General features: G+C 42.6%; 1 protein-coding gene across 5 annotated transcripts in view; it reads right to left on the bottom strand.

Annotated features, from left to right (window-relative positions):
* VPS13D (vacuolar protein sorting 13 homolog D) overlaps positions 1-26654 on the bottom strand; it is a 247617-nt gene that overhangs the window by 219173 nt on the left and 1790 nt on the right. For 3 of the 5 annotated variants that reach the window (XM_036858737.1, XM_036858753.1, XM_036858761.1), the window contains exons 2-16: positions 24555-24727; positions 18419-18496; positions 16193-16383; positions 16015-16095; positions 13094-13210; positions 10243-10347; positions 8789-8959; positions 8272-8372; positions 7271-7439; positions 5155-5256; positions 4811-5012; positions 3564-3743; positions 2340-2470; positions 1044-1119; positions 452-622 (exon numbers count right to left, since the gene is read on the bottom strand). In XM_036858737.1, coding sequence (XP_036714632.1) covers positions 452-622; positions 1044-1119; positions 2340-2470; positions 3564-3743; positions 4811-5012; positions 5155-5256; positions 7271-7439; positions 8272-8372; positions 8789-8959; positions 10243-10347; positions 13094-13210; positions 16015-16095; positions 16193-16383; positions 18419-18496; positions 24555-24651 — 1972 coding nt within the window. In that variant the 5' untranslated portion in view covers positions 24652-24727. Of the gene's footprint in view, positions 1-451; positions 623-1043; positions 1120-2339; positions 2471-3563; positions 3744-4810; positions 5013-5154; positions 5257-7270; positions 7440-8271; positions 8373-8788; positions 8960-10242; positions 10348-13093; positions 13211-16014; positions 16096-16192; positions 16384-18418; positions 18497-24554; positions 24728-26654 lie in introns of those variants that run through there. The other 2 variants (XM_036858771.1, XM_036858744.1) reach the window with 1 other exon arrangement.

The raw sequence follows: 26654 nt of genomic DNA, 5'->3' as shown, positions 1-26654 counted from the left end.
TGGGAACAAAGGAAGGCCTAAGTAAATCAATGATGACACAGGAGAGTGCAATGGTGAACCTTGCAATATTTAATGCTGCATGAAACAAGTAAAACAAACCACTGATCTTGTCATCTAGGAGGAAATTGAACATTCCTCCTAAATTCTCTGGCCTAAAATATCCTGGGTAGCCAAGGAAATCACTGTCCTCATGGAATGGAAAGTATTATAAATGCATGCTAAATGAAGGCAAAGAAAGAGAAAATATGAAGGCTATTGATTCCTCTTGGTAGAGTAACCTTCCAAGGACATCCACTTTGATTCAGTAACTAAGGACAACCCTATCCACTTACTCTGCAGGCCTTTTCTAACACTACCAGGTCACCTGAATGTATAATACCCCTTGTCCCAGAAACGACAAGAAACATGTCTTTAGAAAGTCACATAAGAGCAAACAAACAAAAAAGTTAACCTGAGGTATGAACCTTTCCCTTGTAGAAAAAGTCTGCTACTTTTTTAATAGCCTGGGGATTATATATGATGTTCAAGGGCCTCGTGCTGACATTCAGCCGCCTCTCAAAATGGCTGTGCAATGGATTTCTCTCATATAGCATCTCAAAAACTGGGTCATCTGGGTCTGCAGCTAAAGGAAAGAACCAGAGAAAGAAAATGGAACACAGCAAAACAATCATCTTATTCTTGATAACTGATAAGGACTTCTGGGAAAAAAAGACATTTTCTCGATTATTTTCCAATTAGTTCTCATTTATGAAAATCTTATAAAACAGAGAACCTAATAAGGATTGACTAATTGTCAACAGGACTCCTCAAGACCAGGTTGTTGGACTCATTCCCATCACGTAACCCAGGACCCGGAGGCCTGAGAGTTGCCCCGGTCACACATGGGTGGAGGGAGGGCACGAGGCAGCCTCCAAGTCAGACAGGGATCCACACGGCAAACCACTGGGCACAAGACAGGACACACTCCCTCTCTGGTGACCAAGACTACTGATCCATAATCATCGCATTCTGAAGAATGAGTTTAAGAACGTATGACAATTTACCAGGGTAATGATCGCTTCTGTCTGCAGATGCTGTTTGGAGTCCAAAAGACTGTGAGACTCTGCCAACTTCTTTTTGCTGATAAACACACACAAAATGCAAAAAGGTCAGGGCGAGAGGGACCAATTCACTGTGCACACGCTCTCTCACGTCTTACCCTTTGGCATCACTCTTGCTTAGCACAGTCAAAATCAAAACTCGTCTGACACCAGGGGACTGTGGACGTGCAGGCTGAGCCCTCCAGTCCGTGCCTTTCCCCAGCCTGGTACGGGCAGTGCGCTACTCTGCACTCAGCACACTTAATGAACGACTGCTCAACGAGGACTGAGTGTGTACAGCTTTTCACACTTTCACTCTGCCCACCCACACTCTCCCCAGTGCCCCACGCCAAAACATTATGGGAAGAATAAGGGGCTAAAGATTCAACTCTTCTGGGCTTCCCTGGTGGCGCAGTGGTTGAGAATCTGCCCGCCAATGCAGGGCTCGAACATGGGTTCGAGCCCTGGCCCGGGAAGATTCCACATGCCGTGGAGCAACTAAGCCCGTGTGCCACAACGACTGAGCCTGCGCTCTAGAGCCCGTGAGCCACAACTACTGAGCCCACATGTCACAACTACTGAAGCTCGCGCGCCTAGCGCCCACGCTCTGCAACAAAGAGAAGCCACCGCAATGAGAAGCCCGCACACCGCAAAGAAGAGTAGCCCCCGCTCGCCGCAACTAGAGAAAGCCCGCACGCAGCAACAAAGACCCAACGCAGCCAAAAATAAATAAATGAATAGATAAATTTATTAAAAAAAAAAAGATTCAACTCTTCTGACCATCTCTTTGCCAACTTAGTAAGATCAAAGATCTTCTAGTCTAAAAAGAATATTATATATAAAAAATTACACCTATAGAGAAAACTTGTGGTGGTTCTTTTGTAACTCTGGAAACATGAGACATCCTATCAGTGACTGAGGGTCAGAATGAATGAAAATCACTGTCGGATACAGAGGACATTCAACATTGACCATGAAATGCAGAAAATAGTGGTGCTGATGGCATTTTCTTCCAAATCAGAGCAACTATTCCAAGGTGGCTATAACACAGGGAGGGAAGAAGGCACTGCCATAAATCCCACCAACACTTGCTCTCTGACAAATTCAAAAAACTTATCTAACTCCAATTTGATTTTGATCAGCCTGTCTCAAAATGTTCAAATGTCAGAATGAATCAAGTTAATACTACTTTTGTTGCCTAAAACAGACCACAATTCACCAACACCCTGAATGAATTAGCCATCCCACTGCTGTACGTACTGGATTAGGGAAGACCAGAAGAGGAAACATAGTCCCTTCTGTGGCCAGGTCTCGAAGAAATAATCCACCCAACCGGACTGAAAGCAAGGAGGAGTTTCTTCGAGGAAGAGATTCTGCTAGAAGTTTTACACCTACAGAAAATAAATGTTAGGAGTTATACTATGCCATCATAGCCTTAATTATTTTAAAAATATAAGATATAATATTTTACAGAGGACTATCAGATATCATGAACTATTCCTCCTTGAAATTCAAACAAAATAACCCTATCTACATATTATATGTCTATCTGTATAAATCTATAAGGAGTATTAGAAGTTTCCCAACAGAATGAATTTTAACCAGAGCACTTTACAATTAAATTCAAGCAATCTGCTAGTTCACACTAAGTTTATGATTTCTCAGCTCTCAAGATTATAAAGTCAAAAACAAACTGGATTTTTTTTTTTTTTGGTCATTTGCCTTTAAACTACTGACAAGCCACAGATAACTGGCTATTTTATGAACTGCAATAAATCTGTGAGAAGAGAAAACCAACATCTGGGTATTTATTTATATACCTTTAATTCAAATTCACAAAAAGAAGTCAAATACAGTTGATCTTCATTATTCGCAGACTCCATATTTACAAATTTGTCTATTCACTAAAATTTATTTGTAACCCCAAAATAATACTCACGGTACTCTGCGGACACATGCAGAGCAGCCAAAAATTCGAGTCACCTGAAGCGCATGCTCCCAGCTGAAGCTGAACATGGCAATGTTCCGCCTTCTTGTTTCAGCTCACACAAGTGTCCTTGTGTGGTCTATTTAGTGCCAGTTTTTTGCATTTTTGTGCTGTTTGTTGGTGATTTCGCTGTTTAAAAGGGTCCCCAAGCACAGTGCTGAAGAGCTGTGCCTTACAGAGGAAATACATGTAGTAGATAAGCTTCACTCAGGCATGAGTTACACGCCGCTGGCCATGAGTTCAATTAATGAATCAACAACATATATTAAATAAGGTGTCTTCAAACACACACACTCATAGGACAAGGTTATGTACTGATCCGTTGACGAATGTGATGACAAGAGGCTTGCAGGCACCTAACCTTGTGTTTCCCCTCAGAGCTTGGATTCAGTATTCACGCAACTTTCTAGAACACAACTACTGCAAATTATGAGACTCAAGTGGACACTCGTGCCCAGAGAGATACAGAGCATCAGGTGGCTCTCTGGGGGCAATACCTGAAAACTCAAGCTGCATGAAAGCACTTTGATTCATCTGGGCAGCTCCCTGCTCCTGGTGCAGCAGAGTCACGGTCCCTCGCTGTAGCTGTAAGTTCAGTTTGGCAAAGACATGGTCTCGCTTTGTGTACGTGTTCATACAAGAGGCGTCTGCAGTGGGGTCAAAAAACTCCTCGGAGCCTAAATGTGAGGAAGAAAAGACTTTAAGAAAACACATGGGAAAATTTAAAAAGCACTGATCACGGTCACTATGACATTACTTAACTATTTTCCCCCCTTTTAGGGAAGAACTCCAAAGTCATGGGTGACTGTTTTATTCACCAATGTGAGACGACCCTAACTGTTTTATAAGGGCCCTGATCAACTTATTGTCAAATGAAGGACAATGCCAAATTCATGATAAAGTACAGTACAAGGCAGCACTGCCCAATACAGTGCACTGTCCTACACAGTGGCCACTAACCACAAGTGGCTTTGAGCACTGTGGCTCATGTGGCAAGTCAACGGAGGAAGTGAATTTTTTATTTAGTTTAATAAATTTAAATAGCCATTTGTGACTACAGCTACCATACTGGACAGCCTGGGTGTAAAGGGTGGCTCCGGATTGGTATTCAAGCCTCAGAGTTTAAAACTTTTGAACTTGCTCAGATTTAATTCTCTTACAATCACTGCCACTCAGATCGATCTGAAACCATATTAATATTCAAATTCAGTAATGGAGTTGCAAACAAGTATCTCTCGAAACTTCCTCTCTCTGCCTCGATGAACATGAGACAAACTGTTACTAATGTCTTTTTTTTTTTGGCTGTGTTGGGTCTTTGTTGCTGCACACAGGCTTTCTCTAGTTGCAGTAAGCGGGGGCTACTCTTTGTTGCAGTGCACAGGTTTCTCATTGAGGTGGCTTCTCTTTGCTGTCGAGCATGGGCTCTAGGCATACGGACTTCAGTAGTTGTGGCATGCAGGCTCAGTAGTTGTGGCTCGTGGGCTCTAGAGCGCAGGCTCAGTAGTTGTGGTGCACGGGCTTAGTTGCTCAGCGGCATGTGGGATCTTCCCGGACCAGGGATCGAACCCGTATCCCCTGCACCGGCAGGCGGATTTTTAACCACTGCACTACCAGGGAAGTCCCTCTACTTTTTTTTAATTTGAAATATACCATGGGCCATTTCACAAATAACAGATGAATTATGAACCAAGTGTCTCCTTTCACTATAGCCAAGAAGGGCAAGTAAAGGCCAGCCCTGCCTTACCCAGGATCTCCTCAGGAGTCCAGTGTTCGTGCTGCTCCACAGTCAGGCCCTCGACTGGTTTCCCCTCAGGGCTCTGCTGCCCATACCAGCCGCCCCAGCCAGGAAACCAGGACTGCAGGTACTGCAGCATCCCGCTGCCTCCACTGGGTTCTGGGTCTCCAGGAGACTCTCCCGGAGAATACAACTGAGGCTCTCGTAAGCTCTGTGTCAATCAAAAATGAGCACATATGAGTACTCGAAGACAGAAACAGGAAGTGATACACCGCTGCTTATTCTCTGTCTGCCCATAGAGGCACTCAGAGCCTACTGGGTCAGAACACATCTTCTCACAGAGGATTTCCTACCTCTGCCAGTTCTTCCTGTTTGTGAAATCGTTCATGAACCAGTTCACGCAAAATCTTCAATTCCTCAAAGCTCTGTTCCTCTTCAATCCGACACACTTCCTCCTGTTTGGGTGAAAACAAACAAACAAAACAGGTATTATAGCTCCAGAGAAACCGGACACCTTCACGAACCAGTCCAGTACTGCGAAGGAACCCAACTGGCCTCCAACGTTTCCCAACATTTTGAAGGCCGAGAAACAATGAAGATAAACAGTTAATTCCATAATTGCTATGTTTCTTGTTTAAAAAGCTTTTCCATATAACGCTGATAGATTCTACCTGGTCTCGGAGATGAGACTAATGGTAAGTACAGAGGGAGCAGACACAGCACCGAGTTGAAAATGGGAAATGAAGAACATGTGCTGCCAGAGTAGCCCACCTTTGCACAGCAGTGGTGGTTTACAAAGCGCCTTCACAGGCGTTACCTCAATTGATTCAAGCCGGTGGCTAGTTATTATTCCTCCCGCTTCAGGTGAGGAAACTGAGGACCAAGCTTACGGAGTAAGTGTGTAGGCCTCCAGCTCCTTTATGTTTCATATGGGACATTACCAGGGAAGTGGTCATTTTCATGTTTCATGCTAGTCAGGAAAGAACAGTGGTGGCCAGCTACATGCCAAGACGTAAAAGAAAGCAGAGGTAGCTATCCTAAGCTGCTTCTTATGCGCTGTGATTAAGAAAGGATATTATATGTGTTTACTTGCTCACCTCAGTTGTAATTTAGATTTTTCTCTCCCTCCGTGTCTTTGCCTGTGCCTTTAAGAAAACCATCCAAAACAAAAGGTCTGGTTTATTCCATCCTTTTCATAAGGTTTCTATGTCAGTAACCATGCCTGACACCGGTGAAAAAAGCACTAGCAAATTGAGCGGGTCATGCCCGGGGTGCCGGCAGAAGAGGTGAAAACACCCAGGGGTTCAGCACTGCCACTGGTTACCACAGTGGGGTGCTCCCATAGGCTGAATGTGTCCCCCCAAAATTCATATGTTGAAGTTCTAACTCCCAATGTGATGGGATTTGAAGGTGGGGCCCATGGGAGGTGAACAGGTTTAGATGAGGTGATGAGGATGGAACCATCATGATGGGATTAGTCCCCTTATAAGAAGGGGAAGGCGGACAGATCTCTCTCTACCCAGGAAAGGCCAAGTGAGCACACAGTGAGAAAGCGGCTGCCCACAAGCCAGGAGGTTGGTCCTCCCCAAGAACCAAATCTGCCAGCACCTTGATCATGGACTTTTCAAGCCTCCAGAATTGTAAGAAATAAATGTCTATTGTTTAAGCCCCTCAGTCTGTGGCATGTTGTTATAGCAGCCCGAGCTAAGACAGGTGCTAAAGGGAAGCTTAGAAGGGTTTACTAAAGAAAGAGTGAATTAAGAGATAGTACGCAAGCCAAAATACCGGCAACAGTCTAAATTGCTATTATAAAAACTGATGCTCACAAAACCACAACAAATCAAGGAGGAAACACTCCCTACTGCCTTCCCCCAGGAGACAGAGGCAGACAGACTAGAGCCGGGAGGGAGCTTCACACCAGGGCTCCAGGACTGCCGGTTCTAAGGGTCTCTGGCCCTGCAGGTAACTAAAACAGAAGCTTGCCTTCACCCCTACTCCACACCCTCGGCCTAGCCTCTACCTCCAAAGTCCCAAGGTCAATCAAGTCAATTGGGATTAGGGAAAATGTGGGCCAAAGTCCACAGAGATTAGTTATAGACTTTGCAGGAAAAGAATTAGGATCAGGTGTTGAAGAGACCTGAGTGACTAGATGGAATGTCTCTCTGGGCCCCACACGGAGAGCTGGGGGGGCGGGGGGGTGGGTAGGCCTGGCAGGACCACGGCCCCTTTCTCTTCCTCCCACCCCATGGCCCGGCTCTCCTCAAGCAACAGAAGGTGGAAGATGCTTCCTGCCAAGGCAAAGCCGGGCCTTCCAAGAAGCTCTCACCCTAATAAGACCGACTTTATCCTGTAAAACTATGATCCCGAACAAAGACTTTATTTCCTCACAGGTCCCCTTTTCTTCAGCCTTTGAGAGACACCCTTACCCTCCGACTGGAGACGAGACATGAGAGACAACAGCATCCTCACCTCATCGTCTGCAGACAGCAAGCCTCCTTTCAACTTGGTGAAGTATTTGTCAGTGTAGGACACGGCATCGCGGGCCCGGCGCAACAGGAAGTCCCACGTGCAGCGCGTCCTCTGCTCCCGGATCTCATGCAGGTTGGCATTCAAAGCAAAATACCACCACTCTCGGCAGCTGAAACAGTTCATAACCATCCAGTTACTTACAATAAAAGCGATGAAAATGCTATCGACCCAGAGCAATCCACAACACACCACTCCCCTTCTGAGACATCTCTTCTCTTGTCAGCCATCTGTTTACGCCTCAAACTCAAATAATATTAGGCTAACCTCAACATATGGGGAAAGTTAATCTACTGGATCCTCAGTTTATGCGCCGATTATAACACATGACTCAACTGGTCTGAGTCACCCATAACATCAGCCCCTCCCACAGAAAATCAAGTGGTGGCTATACAGTAAATACCATCGTAAGATAATCAGCAAGGATTTGACTATTAAAGATTTTAAATGGAATATTTCAAGAAAGACTGGAAATACACAGCATCTAAAAAAAGTTTTAATATATTGACTCGTCAAGTTTAGCACATCCACATAAAAAAGATTTATTTTTGCTACAGATGTTATCAAGTGTACTATATAAATGCTGACCAAACAACTTAGGAGAAAAGACACAGGGAAGTAGGTTCAAGAGTGCTGCAAAGTATTTACCACACAATCAGAGCCCACCAGAGCAACGCCAGTCTCCTTACTAAATGAGGCTGAGAGGACCTTCTGAATTCCACTACACTCGACCTAAGAGTAAACCCGCGACACCAAAGAGATATACAGTAGCATGTCAATGATGATGAACAACAGAAATGGCATTTTAAAGCCCAGAAAAGTCGATTGTACTTTTATCTCCAACAATGTGTAAAAGACAGTGAGGCATATTTCTGATCCAGGTACAAAAAAAGAACATGCTAGAAAATGCATTTCAGACACAACACTTAATTGACAAGTCTTACTTCTCAGATACGGCCACTTTGGGTTTCCATTTTCGGAACTTCAACTGCCTCTCCTTTCGTTCCAGCTCCTTGAGGAATTCCATGATTTGCCGGTATTGCAACTTTTATTAGAGGTTAAGAGACACTAGGTTAGAATTGGTGTGTTTCTTTTGCTCAGTTAAGACATATACGTCACAGGAACAAGTCATATTAGTCAACCCACTGAGCTGAAATCCAGTGCAAACTGCAAGACTAAACTCCAGCACCAAGTGTCACGTCTCTCTGAACAGTCAGTAAAGTACGTAAATTTACTGTCTCTCTTGTACTCTTTGTTCAGCACTTAAAATATCAAATCAAAACTAACCTGAGACCCACCCAATCCGACTGTATAAAGACAGTGGCTTCTGCACCCACCACAGCCTGGTCTCATGCACACTTCCTTTCCCACGAGGGGACCTCGAAGTATCCAGACCCTTCTATCAACACGCCTCCTTCACCCCAGTTACCAGTCCGATAGTTACAGGGAGAAACAGGGAACCTGAGAGAGTTTCAAGGGAATGGTCTCCAGATGAATATCACATTCAATACGGGGAGTGTGCCGAGACCTCAGAGGCTCTTTAGAGCAGTTTCTCTTCAGAAGAGCAGACGCGCACACAGGCTCCAAGATGTAGTGATGGTTTCGACTCTCCTTGCTCTTGTCCATGGCCTCCTGAGTGTCACAAGAATGGCTGTCATCATAGCAAATGTTTTCAGGATCAAGTCACCTGTTGGAATGCTGTCTAATCTACAGCATATTATATCAGAAACCAAAAGCAGGATAAAACTGGGAATCTAAAGCTCTCTAGCATTTTAAAATTTTTACTTATATTTCTTACAGGTAATACATTAGGTAATACATTCACGTGGTTTAAAATTTAAAAGGCAAAAAAAGTGCAATCTCTCCTTCCTACTCCCATCCTCCAGCCACCCAGTTACCCTACTCACAGGCAACCAATGACACCAGTTTCTTATGTACTCCACCAAAAGCATTCTGTACTAGTCAGCCAAATGCTAATTTTCTGGTTTTTTAAACCATTCTTACACAAATAGTGTATATGCTCTTTTATCTTGGTTTTTTAAACTTAATACTGTATCTTAGAGACTATTACGTATTCATCATAAAGATCTTTGCCTTTATTTTTTTTTTTTTTTTTAAGATTTTTAGAAATTTCATGTAATGTCTGAAACATTTATATTAACTGCCTTTATTTTTATAGTTGCATTCTCTTCTACTGTATGGATGCACCGCATTTATTTAATCAAATTAGCAAAACAAAAACCATTCTGCACAATAGCATGCAAGCCAAAGATAATCGTGGTTGAGGGAAATATGAGTCCTTTTCCTCCATTTCACTTAAACCACTTACAATTTCTTTACAAAAAGATTAAACTGAGTTTTTTTAAATATCCTTCACAAACAGTAATACTTTATATCCAATGATTTATAATGACTTTCTAAGTATTTCTTAAAGGAATGCCACCGAAGGTGAAATTTCAACATAAAATGTTGTAAGAAAGCTCTTCTTTAAGAACCAGATCTGGTGCTTCATTCATTAAAAATCTGGACGCTTAGTACACTGGGGGCTAAGAGAGTGGAGAATGCTAATATGTCAAGTGCTTGCAGTGGAATACCATGTAATAGTCAGAAGCAATGAATCAGAAGTATAAGCAGCAATACTGATCAATCTTAAAAACAGAGATTTAAGTGAAAAAAAGAAAACAAAGAAATCAATAATACACTATAAATGTAAAACATACACAAATCCCTATATATTGTTCAGAGTTACAGACACAGCAAGTACCTCAAGCATACATACTCGAGGGCGAACGCCTATGCAGGGAGAGGGGGTGGAAATGGGAACAGAGATGCAGAGAACAAAACCTTATGTGGCAACGATCCTACACCACTTTACTGCCGTGCTGTGTTATAACAAAGCCCTGCCACAATCATACCTGTAACTCCACCTGAGGCAAATCCCCCAATAAAGTGCAATCGACATCCCAGTAGATGCTAAACTCTGCCACATCTAACTGCTTTTTCCGCATTAATTTCTGTACCTGAGGGAAGACAGGGAAGAAAACAAGATGATTCTTTATTCACAAATTTATCCACTCATTCAACAGGCCATTTGTGAAGAATCATGCACCGGGCGCTTTTCATGGTGCTGAGGATACAAAACTGAATGAAAACATGGTTACAGAGTTCAGAATCTAACTGGAAATACAAACATGCAAATAATTTTAATTAAGCAGAGGGAAGCAGAGGAAGAATATATGAGATGCCATAAGCAAACAAAGGGAAAATGTCACTGTGCAGATGAATATCAAAAGATGTGTACGTTTCAGACAAAAGGTGGGAGGGAGGGACCGGGACACATTTCAAGGAGTGGGGCCAATGACACAAAAGACCTGACAGCTGCAGAGGACGGCGAGCACATCTGTGTAACTGGGGCACTGTGCTCAGGGATGGGGCAGTATCGGCTCACGTGTATGGTAACACATTTGAAGTGAGGAGCTAGTTAAGTGTTGAGAAAAGTAGGCTGGAACGTTACTAGGTGTACTAGGTTGAATAGTCCCCCCGCACCCCCCAAAATTCATGTCGTCCCAGAACCTGTGAATGGGACCTTACTTGGAAATAGGGTCTTTGCAGATGTAATCAAATTAAAATTTCATAGCCCTAGGAAACAAATACAGTAAGAAGTCTGTCATATTGGGCTTCCCTGGTGGCACAGTGGTTGAGAATCTGCCTGCTAATGCAGGGGACACGGGTTCGAGCCCTGGTCTGGGAAGATCCCACATGCCGCGGAGCAACTGGGCCCGTGAGCCACAACTACTGAGCCTGCACGTCTGGAGCCTGTGCTCCGCAACAAGAGAGGCCACGATAGTGAGAGGCCCGCGCACCGCGATGAAGAGTGGCCCCCGCTTGCCGCAACTAGAGGAAGCCCTCGCACAGAAACGAAGACCCAACACAGCCAAAATAAATAAATAAATAAATAAATAATAATTAAAGGTGCTAATAATAAAAAAAAAAAAAGAAGTCTGTCATATTAAGGAGTTTGGATGTCATACTTGAAGGGACTTGGAGCCACTGAGGGTTTTGATGCAGGCATGCACACCAGGAGCCGGTATGGGTTTTAGAAACAGAACTCTAGCAACAGTGCAAAGTGGAGCTTCCCCCTACGGAGTCATGAGTGTGTCAAGATAATGAGCAAGTTTATAGGATCGAGTTACATTTTAGGAATACAGTGACCCTTGAACAACATGGGAGTTAGGGGCGCCGACCCTCCGCGAAGTGGAAAATCTACGTGTAACTTTATAGTCAGCCGTCCGTATTCGAGGTACTACATCCAAGGATCGTGTAATACTGTGGTATGTATTTAGTGAAAGAAATCTGCATCTAAGTGGACCTGCACAGTTCAAACCCATGTTGTTCGAGGGTCCACTGCATTTGGTTACTCTGAGCTAAGCACCTCCAGCCCCAAGCAGCCACATCCATTTGCCCCAGTGTCCTATACAAATACCATCATCCTTCTCTGTGTGCCGTGACGTGGGAAAGGCTGAGAAGCACTGGCACAGAACGAATCAAGAGCCTAGGATGGAAGCAAGGAGGTCACGGAAGTCAGGATTTTACTGAGCAAGGCAGAAGCTGGCAGGATCCTGAACTCAGACAGTCGCAGTGAGGATAAGCGTAAGAGCCACATTTGAGACATTTTGCGGGAAAAACTGGCAGGACGTTGTGACCAAATGGATATGGAAAGTGAGGAATAAGAAGTGAAGGGATGAGCGCAGGCTTCTAGGGACTAGCGTCGTGGGTAAGAACACGTGCTCTGAAGCAGGGTTGGCAAACCTGTTCTGTAAAGGGCCAGAGAGCAAATATTTAGGCTTTGGGGGCCATTCATTCTCTGCTGCAGCTACTCAGCTCTGCCACTGCAGCACAAAAGCAGCCTAAACAACATGTAAATGAACAGGTGTGGCAGTGATCCACTAAATCTTAATTTACAAAAACAGGCGGGCCGATTTGGCCCCCAGGCCACCGTCTGCCAACCCATGATCTACAGCCGGTCCACCTGGGTTCAGTGGGTCAAGACCCGACTCCACCACTCACTCATTCTTCTGCTCTTCAGCGTCCTCGGCTCTAGTACAAGGATGACAGTGGTGGAAGTTACTGAGAATTCAATGAGGTACATCATGTAAAGCACTAAGAACAGTGCCTGGCACATAAAAGGGCTCTAACGATGTCAGTTTTCATATGTGTGTTTGTAACATTCAGTAACATGTTAGAGAATAAAGGAAAACAGTTGGTTTCAGGGGAGTGAAATGGGCAGGTGGAATATAATGGGATCATTTTGATTATAACGAGCCTAAATACCACAGAGGCGTCCCATAGGTAGTTAGAGACCTTGAATCTGAAGTTCAGAAGAGGGGTGGAGAATGGCCCTTCCAGATGCGAGCGCCATCAACAAATATTCCCAGGTGGCTGCTGAAACTATGAAACAGAATGAGCGTACCCCGAGAGTGCGTGTGATGTAAGAAGAAAATCAAAGATAAGATCCTTTCTGCACCTCAGTTTCTTCGTGTACAAAATGTGCCAACGTTTAATGGATGAATGAAATAAGAACAGGTCAGAAGAAATTAACTGTTTCCCTATTTCAGCAAATGAGACAAGAGACATCCACACCCTCCAAAGAACATGGAGAAGAAGATCGTGATCTCATTTACCTAACACAAAAGGACACAAGGCAGAGCCCTAAATGCTCCAGACCGAGTGCTTTCTTCCCGGTTTGCAGTCGTATTTCATACTTACAGGCTCATTCACAGCATTCTGCATGGACACATTCTTAATGCAGACGCCAAACGCAAAAGGATGGGAAGGATTGGTAATACCATCTTCAAAGCGCAAATGGACATCTTGAATTTTTAACTGCAGCGGGGAAAAAAACACATTTAGACAACTGCTGCAGGTAGAATACCATAGGCAGGAGTTTACTTAAGTAAACCACAGCAGGCATTTTACACAAACGCATAGCTGATGTCACACACACACCCAATAATCTAAGTTCCTAAGAGAGTTATAATCACAAACTGGACATGAATGACACTTCTTTGTGATCAGTGCCTTCTCAAGAAGAGAGTTACAATACTTTCATCAAATCGTTTCAGAAAACACCTTAAACACTGAAATAAAGTAGTACCATTGTATCTAAATAACTGGCCCTCCCTCTCTTATGACATCTTAATCTTGCCTCTGTGTCCTCAAACCTGGACACAGGAACACCAGCAGGGCATTTCCATTTTGACCTTATTTATTTCCCCTTGCCCCTATAGTGCGGCTACAGAAAAAGCACTCTGCTTCAATGAATTAAAAAATAATAACAGAAAGTGAAAAGACAACCCATAGAACGTGAGAAAATATTTGCAAATCATATATCTGATGATAAGGGACTAAAATCCAGGATATATAAAAAAACTCTTACAACTCAATAGTTAAAAATAAATAAATACATTTTTTAAATGGAAAAGGGAGTTGGACAGACATTTCTCCAAAAGATATACAAATGGCCAGTAAGCACATGAAAAGATGCTCTACAACATTAACCATTAAGGAAACGCAAATCAAAACCACACTGAGATTTCACTTCATACCCACTAATGTGGCCGTTATTAAAAGACAGACAATAACAAATACTGATCAGGATGTGGAAAAATTGAAATGTTCACACATTACTGGTGAAACGGTAAAACAGTTCCTCAAAAAATTTAACATATAGTTACCATATGACTCAACAATTCCACTCTTAGGTATATACTCAAGAGAACTGAAAACATACATTCACACAAAACCATACACATGACTGTTTATAGCAGCAATATTCCTTATAGTCAAAAAGTGGAAACAACCCAAATGTCCATCAACTGACAAACGGATAAACAAAATGTGGTCTATCCTGAGAACTGCAAAAACTCTTAAGTATGAGCACTCCATTCAAACGCCTACACTAAGAGACCTGACCAAATTTTAACGTAGACTTCTAGCAGCCTAAGGCTGAGTCCCCAGGACATTCCATCCCCTTCCTGAGCTCCTGTCTAGAAAAGCTCAGGGCTGTGTGTTCTAGCCGACGCCTGACAAGAGCACACCCGCCCCCCTTCTTAGAGCATTTACCAAAAAGGGCTTCCGACTGCGAATGCTTTCTCTGTCCCTATGTGATGTGTCTCCTACAACTCAAGGACCTAAAAGTCGCTCCCTGGAAATGTAATCACCAGGAAGGACGGGGCCTCTGTCTCCCCTCTCTCTGGGAGGACAGAAGCCCAGCTAGCAGACACAGCTGGCCCAATCATATCCACACTGACCAACCCTTTGTAATTTTCCACCTGAGCCCTCTCCCCACCCCCACCCCACCTCCCTTTTCCCTTTAAAAGGCCTGGTCACCTCTGTACAAACTGGAATGGAGCTCTGCTCCGTCCCCTACTGTCAGGAGTCACTGAGTAAAGTCTGCTTTCACCACTTTAACTTCACTCCAGCTTTGTTTATCTTCGGCAATCCATCCAATGGAATATATTATTCAGTCATAAAAAGAATAAAGTCTTGATACATGCCACAACATGGATGAACCTTGAAAGCATTATGCTAAAAGGCCAGTACAGCCCCACTGATATGAAATGTCCAGACTAGGCAAATCCACAAAGTAGATTAGTGGTTGTAGGGGGCTGGAGGGAGAGGGGAATTGGAAGTGGCTACTAGTTGGGTATGATGAAAAGGTTCTGGAATTAAGACAGTGGTGATCGATGCCCAACTTTGTAAATATACCAAAAACACTAGATTGTACACTTTAAAAGTGTGAACTTTATGGTATGTGAACTAAGTCTCAATAAAGCTATTATTAAAAATAAAAACAATGAGAAATTTAAAAAAAAAAATCAATGACACCTAAAATAAATAAATAAATAAATAACTGCCTGGAAAAGAATTCAAAGCAGTCACCTCAAATGTACTGATCTTTTCCCCCAATGTTACCAAAGTTATGAATCCAGCAACCTCAGGCTGTATTTTGGGGGGAAGTGGGACACCTTAAAAACATGTGGCCTGTGTCACTTTGGTACTGCAAGAAAACCCTGGAGGTAATAAGTATGGGCTAACACTTACGACACACTGAAAATTAGTGTGAACCCTGCTCTAGTTTTTGAGGACAAACAAAACAATAATTAAAGCAGAAAATAGGGCCAACAGCCCTAGCACTGAAACTCATCAAACTGCCTCCAGACACATCAGTGAGAGTAAATACCTCACTGGGCTGTTCACAGTGCGCTACGGAATCAACTGGAAACCACATCCAACCCCTCTCACTGTACAGATGAAGAAACTGAGACTAAGAGATTAAGTGATTTAGTCATGAAGACTCAGGTGACCTGGCTTCTTGGGAGGTAAATCCTTCAGCAAGTAGGGTGCCAATATGCAAAAATAAAATGAAGTGAAATGTCAATGAAATGAAAACTCCTACTCACACTAACTGAAGCAAGAAAAACCTGTGTCTGCCCAGAGCTGGACTCGCTTTTCAGGTTTTCCCTCTGGCACTGCCTATGAAAAGGCACGCGTGAGCAATCAGCGCTCTCCGAAGACACCCTGCTATCAGTTAAACCCACAGGAAACAGCAACCACGGACGTGAAATGCACTTAAGCCTGAGCGATCCCTTCTGTGTTAATACTTTATAAAAGCCATTAGGACTTACTTCAATATTCTCCACAATTCTCGTAACTACCGAGGCAGTAACTGAATACCAGTAGGACTCCCCTTTCTGCTGGCGTTCGTTCTACAAAGGAAAGAGCCGGTGTTAGCAGAATCTAGTGCTTTGCTCATTTCAAGTCTCACCATCACCGCTCTCATGGCCAAAAGGATTTCTGCCTTGCCTTCCACTTTTCCTCCAGGGCTTGCAGGAGAGCTTTCTTGCGTTCCCTTTCCAACAGCTTCTCCTTTTCATCATTGAAATCCTGTATTTTTTCAGGGGCTCCAATTAAGTGAAGGCTGGAGATGGAGATCACCCAAGGGTCCACATGGGGGCGATAGAAGGGAATCTGAAGGGTTACCTTCCCAATTAAGCCTGGGAAAAGGAAAGTCTTGTTAACTGTCTGCACACATTTTTAAATTCTATTTTTCTGTATTCTTCTAGTTTTCTTTAAGGAGTATTATTACCATTTACTTTTTAATTTAAGAAAACAAGCAGCAAGTTTTCGTACATGTGAAACAAACATTAGTGGGCTGAGATCTGTAACAACGAGGCATAATAAAGCAGAAGATTGAAAAAGGTCAGTGTAACTTTTTCATATCTAATGCAACATCTCCCTCTGGAAAATACCTCTTCCCCAACAGGACTACATCTTAAACTCCCCTGGGGTGTCTTTCTTCCCATGGCACCTGTACTAGCCCTTGGGCACACAACTCATCTCTTGTTCATTATTAATTAGCTGGTTGATAGGTACTTATTGGGAGTCAGCAGACTTAGCAATATGTCAAATCTTGAGCACAGCAACCGAAACACAGGTCACGTTGCAGTGGTACTCTATCGAGAAAGAATTCCGATTCTTCATGAGAACTCGGGCTGATGGGAAAGCTAAATGGCCCGGTAGAATTGTGACACTTATTTCCCAAGTTCTACCATTTCTCAAAGATCCACACAGCCCAACTAACAGTCTACCTCTGAAAGCAACACGTTATCAGACTGTTATCATTACTGTCTAAGATCTATAATTCGAGCAGGATCGATCTGTTATATTTAAGATAGCAGAGTATCATTAACACCAAATGATCAACTGTGTAATCCAATAACAGATGAAGAAATCTTACAACAAATAATGAAAAAATATTTTAATTTTGACTTTAGAAAAATGAAATTAAGTTTTTTACATTTAATAAAATTTATATTATAACTGAAACCATACACCAATTTTCACAACAAAGAATTTTAACAATAATTAGTGCACAGTTGCAATTCTAACCTAAATTAATTGGGAGGACACTTATATGACAGCAAAATATAACTTCTGTTACATTTTATTTTTGCAGAACAAGCATAAAAAGGGTCATTTTTGCCAAAATATTAGAAAACATCAATTTTCCCTAAGAGCCTCTCTCAATCCTTTGATAGTCAAATAAGAACTCTCTTGGAAGTATCCACCGTTTCATCATTCCTGAGAGTTTCTTTCAGATTCTAACTTGTCAGTGCCTTTGCTTACGATTCTGGCAGTTCACCTATGACTTGAATTGACTTCAAGAAGGCCTAAATCTCTTGCAAGATTTCTATTTTATTTCACCTAGCCAACTGATTTGCATTGTAATTGCACTTGCACTTTATTGTAATATAAGTACCCTCAAAATAAGGGAAAGACTGACTGATATCAACAGGCTTGCTCAATGACGAGCAGTGTCTAAAGAGGGACTAATTTTATAAGTGGTCACTTAATAAAGAATATTTTTATTCTGTGATAATTCTCGTTTCCTTACCAAATCTAGTAACTGCAAGACTCCGATAATAATTGCAAACATCGACTGAGTGTGCCGGGCACTGTTCTAGTCATTTTAATGCATTAACTCAGGTATTCCTCTCCACAAACCTATGATATAGGTACTAGTATTATCCCATCTTAAGATGAAGATGCACACACAGAGTGGTTAGGGAACCTCCCCAAGGTCACACAGCCAGAAAATGGCAGATATGGAATAGAAACCCAAGCATACTGTTCCAGAGCCCACCTTTCATTCAATAGAGTAAACTGTCTCTTAGTAATATGTACAATGAATTCTCTGAAAATAGGAACCCCCTGTATCTAGGATGGAAGTTCTCAGACTTTAGTAAACATAAGAATCACCCGGGGTGCTTATTAAAGATGCAGGTTCAACAACATTCCCTCAGAGACTCTGAGTCAGTAAGTCTGGGGGCCACCTGACCTCCCCGCCACCACCCCCAAGATCATCCTGATATTAGTGGCCTAGAGACCACACCTGAAGACTGATCTAAACTCTACCCTTCCTACCCTGCCTCTTCCTGGTCCAACAGAGCCAAACTCAAGGGCTCTCAGTTTTCACGTCCCAATCGATATAAGACTCAAAACTGCCTCCCACTCCCTTGTTCCACATACCAGCTTTGACTTCAAATGGTAATTCCAGTTCTTTCAAGGCATCTTTCTTTAAAGGCAAGTTTTCTAATTCAACAGCACCTAAAAAATAAAAACACCATAACATGTTCATCCAACAAATGCAGTAGTTGCTTGTTGTGTGCAAATCAATGAAGGGTAAAGGGAGAGTTTCACATCTAGGCCCAGGCTATACCAATGTGCATTCTCTGTACTAATTTCCTGACCAGCCCACTGACATGTAAATAACAGCTGAAGCTTACCAGCAGATGAAGGATTTAGGCAGGGATCTAACTCTAATGAGCCAGATAGTAAATATCTCAGGACTTACAGTGTCTACTGTATATTCTCCTTTTGTTTTGTTTTGTTTTGTTTCTTTACAAGCCTTTAAAAATGGAAAAGCCATTCTCAGCTAGCAGGGGGATCTGGCCAGTTGGCCGGTTTACAGACCCCTAGTTTAGGCTACTATTCCACCGGAGGACCATTAACATCTGAATCACCTAGGATGAAATGCAGGCTCCTGGGTCTAAAGCAGAAATTTGCAATTTTTAACAAGCTCTCCTTACCCACCACCCTCCCCTTCCCCCAAAATGGGTGTATTCCATACCACCTCAGAGAGCCCCTGAGAGTTCAATAAAGTTGGTCATCAAGAGGAATTTATACTCTCTCCTCTGGAGAGACCACCTCTGCAGGTTCTCCTCTGCACCCTCACTCGCAGGTGTAATAACCAGTCAGAGAGCAAAGGCATGAACAGGACCACCGCTGAAGGTCCTTTTCAGACCCAGTTTCTATAATTACTTAAATCCAAAAGCACAAGATGTCTCCAAAGCAGACTGAAGGATTAGTCACAAGGGTGCAGCTAGATCTCTCTCTCTCCCAGCTACTGAAATCAACCCTTTACACATACTGGGTTGGCCAAAAAGTGCATTCGGGTTTTTATGGAAAAACCCGAATGCACTTTTTGGCCAACCCAGTACATACTGATCCCTCCCCTGCGCCTAAGGCACTGTGCTGGCCACTGGGAATAAAAACAAAGGCAGGCAGGGTCCCCATCTTCAAAGCGCTGGGGAAACAGCCGTTTTATAAAGTTGCTCATTTGTGCAACACAAGTCAATTTCTGAGTCACTTAAATCTGTCTGAAATGTATTCGCAAGACAACAACCACGCAGCAACCATTAACTGGTAAGAGAACCCAGAAGAAAGGAAAGCAAGTCTTTTCCTCCAAAGACACACTAATACAAGAAACTTAATTATTTTCCCCTTTGAATGATTAAGACTTGTGTGTCATTGGCATCTAAAGAAGTATTCAAAGCTAGCATTCTGGCGGATTCTGAGCAAATGCACCCAACTTATTTTTCAGAACTTTTGCAAGAACACCTATTCACATGGGGCTCCACCTACCTTGAGACTAACCAAAAGGAGAAGTTAATAATCCCAGAGAGCCCAGAAACAACCCTATATCCACACTTGGGGAGAAAATGAGCATAAGGGGGAAAAAACATGAGACACATTCCTTATCAGTTGAAACTGACTTAAAGGGAGGAAAGCATGTAACTTCTTCTCCTTCTGAAGAGCAACATTTGCAATCTGAATCATTCGCCCTATTTTTCAATACCCAAATCTGTCACAAAAGCAGACGGCCCCAGGTTTCCATGGCTGCTGTACAGAGTGGAGAAGTGGAAAGAACTGCAGGCAATCCATGCAATGAAAAATTAAAGAAGCTGAAGCACAGACAGCAAAGGAGGTGGTCTAGAAAGGAGAGGACACACAGGAAAGAATGAGGAGAAATGGCAGCCTATAGCAAGTCAAAAACAAGGGAATCAGGGACTTCCCTGGTGGCCCAGTGGGTAAGACTCCACGCTCCCAATGCAGGGGGCCCGGGTTTGATCTCTGGTCGGGGAACTAGATCCCGCATGCATGCCGCAACTAAGAGTCCTCATGCCACAACTAAGAAGTCCACATGCCGCAACTGAAAATAAAAAAGATCACGTGTGCCGCAACTAAGACCCAGCACAGCCAAAAATAAATAATAAATAAAAATAAATAAATATTTTTTTTAAAAAGGTAATCAGGCAAAACACAGATCAAAGGCTTCCTACTTCCCCACCCACTCATATGTACCCACAACTGGCCCTGCTGGAGAAGGTCCCTCCAAGGGACCAGGCCACAAAGCACCCAGCATAGGTGAGCACCTTATAGATAATAATGTTTGTTGATTTCCAGACAGATAATTTGCAGACTTATTTATGGATGGCTCTCTCATCCAAAAATTCCTCACCTCAGATTAACAAGAAATCTCGTCACTAGCTGGGGTGAATTTAGAGTAATACCTAATGACTACTCAATCCTCTTCCCTCAGCTCTAGGGAAGCCAACCTCATTTAAAGGGCCAACCTGAGGTTCAGAGCTTATTAAAAAAAAAAAAAAAAAAAAAAAAAAGGAGGGGGAATCTAACTGTACGCCCACGGCCCAGAGTTCAGACTCCTTGACTCAGCACTGGCAGCCGCTATCTTCTGGCCCCAAACCACCCCAAAGACACCCTGCAGGTTCCAGCCTTCTGCCTCTGCTCACACGCCTCATTCTGCCTGGAATGTGGTCACCCAGCCTGGGCCATCTATCAAGATCCTGCTAAGACCCACTCAAAAGCCAGTCCCCGAATAGCTTTCTCAGGGTCCTCCAGACAGGATGAATGGTTCCCCTCCCACTGCATTATGCCTGTATCTCTAGTATAACAACGTAATACATACTACCTTGTATTACTGTACACTTATTTCTGTCTCCAGGACCGGTTAATGGCTCTCTGAGGGCAGGGATTATAGAGGTGGAGCTGGGATGATGATGACGATGACAATGAGGAGGAGGAGGGGGAGGGGGAGGAGGCGGAGGAGGTGGAAGATGAGGATGGCTATCATACAGTGAGATCTTACTATGTCCCAAGCATTTCATATGCACTTCTTCATTTGATCCTCACAAAAATATGAGGAAATACTATTATTGTCTTCATTTTTTTTTTTAATTATTTATTTATTTATTTATTTAATTTCTGGCTGTGTTGGGTCTTCGTTTCTGTGCGAGGGCTTTCTCTAGTTGCGGCAAGTGGGGGCCACTCTTCATCGCGGTGCGCGGGCCTCTCATTATCGCGGCCTCTCTTGTTGCGGAGCACAGGCTCCAGACGCGCAGGCTCAGTAGTTGTGGCTCACGGGCCTAGCTGCTCCGCGGCACGTGGGATCTTCCTAGACCAGGGCTCGAACCCGTGTCCCCTGCATTGGCAGGCAGACTCTCAACCACTGCGCCACCAGGGAAGCCCTTCATTTTTAAGATAAGAAAAATGAGGCTTAGAGGACAAGCAGTCTGCTTAAAAATCATAGAGCTGGTCAGTGGTAGTACTAGAGTTCATACCAGACCTGTGTGATCTCTGGCGGCAAGAGGGAGAGGGGATGAAGAGGAGGCTTACGTAACTTGCTCACAGTCACAAACAGCTGTTAAGTGGTGAAACCAGGGTTAGACCCTATGCCTGAGCTCTAAGTATTTTCTACTGTCTCCCCTTTTTGTATCGTTCCATAACACAGAGTCTTACCCAAAGCAGGTGCTCAGTGAAAGTTTGTCAAATGACTGAACAAATGAAATGTTATACAAGTGCTATCTCTGTCCTTCCACTACTCATATGCTACTTTGCATTTTTATTGCTTTTAGCACGTGTGCACAATCTACCCTTGAAGTCCAACCCACCAGTTAATCATATGATGATGATAACACTGACTGAGGACCCAGAACAGTTCTAAGCTCTTTGAACCCACATTCATGTGTTTAGTTCTTAGAACCTTATGAGATAGTTACTATTACCTCCAATTTGCAGAAAGGGAGACTAAAGCAATCTTAATATTTAATTTTCTATTTAATTCTTAGTAGAATTTGAGTAATTTAGTACTAAGGATGTAATGTACAACATGATAAATACAGTTAACATATATGTTATATATGAAAGTTGAGAGTAAATCCTAAGAGTTCTCATCACAAGAAAAAATGTTTTTTCTATTTCTTTAATTTTGTATCTGTATGAGATGATGGATGTTCACTAAACTTACTGTGATGATCATTTCATGATGGATGTCAGTCAAACCATTACGCTGTACGCCTTAAACTTACAGTGCTCTATAGCAATTATATCTCAATAAAACCGTCAGAAGAAGAAAAAAGAATTTGAGTAATTTGCCCAAGTTACTGATAAATGGCGGAACTGGGATTCAAACCCAGTCTGGCTACAAAATCCATACCCTTGACCACTATTTCAGTCTCCTTTGCATCTTCCAAAGCATCTGTAAATATTTGCAGACAGACTGAAATAACATTCTTATTCCTATCTAGTACCCTCTGCCCCCAAACACTGCTTAACTATGTCATCAAGGTCAACAAAAAGTGTCAACTCCTTTGCAAAGCCATTCTCTCAGTGCATTGCAATGCTCTAAAACTTTTCTGGCCAAGCATCATGGTGTGCTTTGGCGCCATAAGGACAGAGTACCTAACTGACACAAGTTTTGAAAGAAAAAGCATTTTTCTAGTCTGCAGAGAAACATTCCTCAAATTCCACAGGTTCATTAAAAGCCATAGAGAATAATTTTTAAGAAGAGATAAGCACAGCAAAGCAGTAGAAAGCTTCAGAGATACACACAGTTGTCCTTACAAGATATGTTCTGTCTAAAATTGCTGAGATTAGAAATCTATTATTAGTATAGACTCCATGATTTATCAGGTACCACAAATTTCTATTTATTCGTTTCTTTAGCAAAGATCCTTCTTCTTACCATACCACTCTTGAGAAAGCCAGCTCTGTTATTAGCAATGTTGTTGCTAGTAACAATGTTGCTCCTTCTAGGCCCTGTTACCTGCCCTGTACAACCTGGTTAGCTTCACAGTGTGTCTGAGAACTTCAATAAGTGACCAAAGAGGTGAACGTGACACTACTGTTGTACTTTAAACACAGCCCCGCCCTGACAACTGGTCACTTTCACTTTCCACTAAGCAGCTCCCTTCTAGGAAAGGGCAGAAGGAAAAGCCAAAGAACAGGAAAGAACCCACTTCTGTTTCCGAAGAAAGGAAGGGAGCGGGGAGGTGCAACCGTGCTAGCTCGCCACCGCCTACTGCTGCCGCGATCACTCCCCTGGTTTAGGTGGGTCAGGAAACCCCGGAGAACGCTGCTCCTGGGAAGAGAAAATCACCGCACCCTGTGCTCAGACTATACACACATCTGGATCACTGCTAGCCCCACTAACCTGCCCTGGTCCACTTGCCAAAACTCATACTCCCAGGAAGCCCAGGAGGTTTCCACTATATCTGAGGCCTCCTTTCCTCTTTCTATGATTCTACATGTTTGCAAACTGACTTTATCTTCTTTCTCTAGATTTGTTAAAGGGTTCCATTTTGAGTTGAGCAAACAGAACTTAAATTAAAACAAGGAGAAGGAGAAGAAAGCCACTTTCCAATCCCCACATCAAACCACTGGGCTGCATTTACACAGTATAGACCTGTAAAGGCTAAAATGTCTCAAGCTTTAGGTACATTACTGCTCAGCAAGACAAGAACTCAGAAATTCTGTTGGAAGACCCCACAGTAACGTATTTTAAAACTTCTACTGGGTGTCTATTACACACCAGCAGGATAGGAGCTTCAATGGTCACTCCACTTGATCCTTTTAGCAATGCTGTAAAGGTACATTACCCTCTTTTTCTAAAGAAACTGAGGCTCAGAATTTCAGTGACTTGTTCATGTAGCTAATAAGTAACACAGCAGGATTTGAAGCCGAAGCCAGTGCCATTGTCACTACATCCTGGCTGCCTCCACAAAGCTTCATAAAACTAAAAAATTAACTGGGGTAAAGCACAGTCACCAGTAGCATGGTCTTTTTTTAAATTTTCCTTTTAATATTTAATAGTCCCCTAAAATCTACAACAATCCAGCTATATACTTAAGTTACCCTGTAATAATAATCAGTGTCATATGGAAGAACATTATTTCCTTTTACACATATTTAATACAAAGCCATCTGTCCATCAGGGTTTATTATTCTCAATACAACAAAAAGAACATAAAAAATAGAAATGCAATCTGCAAAGCATACTTCACCAAAAAGAGATACATGTACTCACCTTTCAGAAGTGCAACGGACAGCTGATCAGTGTTCAGGTTATTGACATATTTCCCCAGATAGGTATTGAGAACCCAGGCTACAAGACCTTCCAACATGACTATATCCTCAAGACAAGGTGTTTAAAACTCATGGATCATTCTTTGTTTCTCTCTCTCATGGTCACAGAAGAATCTATGAAAGAAAAAAAAAAGGAAATGAACAGAAAAACCAGACAGTTTTTCCAAGCTGATAGCCTACTCTACCTGCCCTGAAGGTGGCTGGATGCAAAGCACAGATTTAAGAAAAGATGGGGTGACCAATGTTCACTGCACCACTATTTACAATAGCCAAGACATGGAAGCACCCTAAGTGTCCATCAACAGATGAATGGATAAAGAAGATGTGGCACATATATACAATGGAATATTACTCAGCCATAAAAAAGAAGGAAATATTATTTGCAGCAACATGCATGGACCTAGAGACTATCAAACTAAGTGAAGTCAGACAGAGAAAGACAAATGTTATATGATACCATTTATATGTGAAATCTGAAAAATAATACAAATGAATCTATATACAAAAGAGAAACAGACTCACAGACATAGAAAACAAACTTATGGTTACTAAAGAGGGAAGAGGGGAGGGATAAACTAGGAGTATGGGATTAACAGACACACTACTATATATAAAATAGATGAGCAACAAGGGTTTACTGCATAACACAGGGAAGAATATTCAATATTGTATAATAATAATAGAAAATAATCTGAAATATAACTGAATCACTTTGCTGTATACCTGAAACTACCACAATATTGTAAATCAACTATACTTCAATTTAAAAAAAAAAAAAAAGAAAGAAAGATGGGATGAAAAGCACTGTAAGATGCCCCCACTAGTAAATGGAGGGCCAAACCAAAACATCTGCATTTTGATGCAGCTGCAAGGGATAGTCACTTATAAACTTACCAAAAATTACCTACAATTCAAAGTTGTGTATCTTTTCGATGTAACTGACCGTTAAACTGCTTGCTTTTGGTGACTGACCTGGGGACTAGACTGTCCTGGTGAGAGGTTCTCTTCCAGATGTGATATGGCAATGTCTAGAGACATTTTTGAATATCACGACTGGGGGGATTGCTACTGGTACCTTGTGAGAAGAGACCATGGAGGCTGCGAAACTTCCTACAATGCACGAGATAGCCCCCCGCAGCAATGAATTATCCAGCCCCAAATGCCAACAGTACCAAGGTTGAGAAACCCTGTCCTAGATTAAGGCAAAAATGGCCTAAGAGACTGCATCAGTGAACTTCATATTCTGCACCGATCCTCTTTAAGCCTTCTCGAAATCAATTTTGCAAACCTGTTCATCAGGCTCATTCATAAAATGATACAAATGGAAGGGAGACGACAGTGGTTTAACGCTCTTCTTAACTGTCTTGGAGCTGCATTGCTGGTACCTGGACACCAGACAGTGCTGATACAAGGGACCCCCTTAGTCAGTAACTGCAGACACCAGAAATCCTCTGGTTCCAGCTGCAGTATTTACAGTCAGTGCTGATTTACTGCTGTCATTACAATAACTGCTGTTTATTAGCATTACAAAACAGAGATTATTTTTAGTATTCCGTAAAGTTAACATGAGGGAACCTGAGACACAGAAGTTTAAATGGGTTTCAAGATTGCTCAGCTAGTAGATCCTAGTTAGAACTGTGGGCTCCAAATCTTGCTCTGAGCCAAGCATGTCAGACACCAGCCCACCAAGCCTGACACTCCAGGTTTGCGGTGGCAGGCATCCCACTTGGAACCGGCCCTTTCGGGATCCTTTCCAAGCACTTTGCCCCACCTCCAGTTATTCACCTTAGTGCCAGGAGATACTCTTATCCCAACTGAGAGGCCTCCACTCACCAAAAACCCCAAAACACAATGCTCTACAAGAGTTAACCTCCAGGGAAAATCTGTTTTTATTTGTCAGTAGTGTCTTGCATTTCCAGAGAAGATTAACTTTTATTTGTCAACAATGACAGTAAAAACATATAAGAAAATAAACAGCATTTGGAAAAATACTAATTTCTTTCCAAAGATCTTTTTTAAAGCTACATTGTTACGTAAAATT

The sequence above is a fragment of the Balaenoptera musculus genome, chromosome 1, assembly GCF_009873245.2.
Source record: "Balaenoptera musculus isolate JJ_BM4_2016_0621 chromosome 1, mBalMus1.pri.v3, whole genome shotgun sequence".
Taxonomy (NCBI): Eukaryota; Metazoa; Chordata; class Mammalia; order Artiodactyla; family Balaenopteridae; genus Balaenoptera; species Balaenoptera musculus.
The sequence above is the reverse complement of the archived record's forward strand: the minus strand, read 5'-3'. Positions and strand labels throughout refer to the sequence as shown.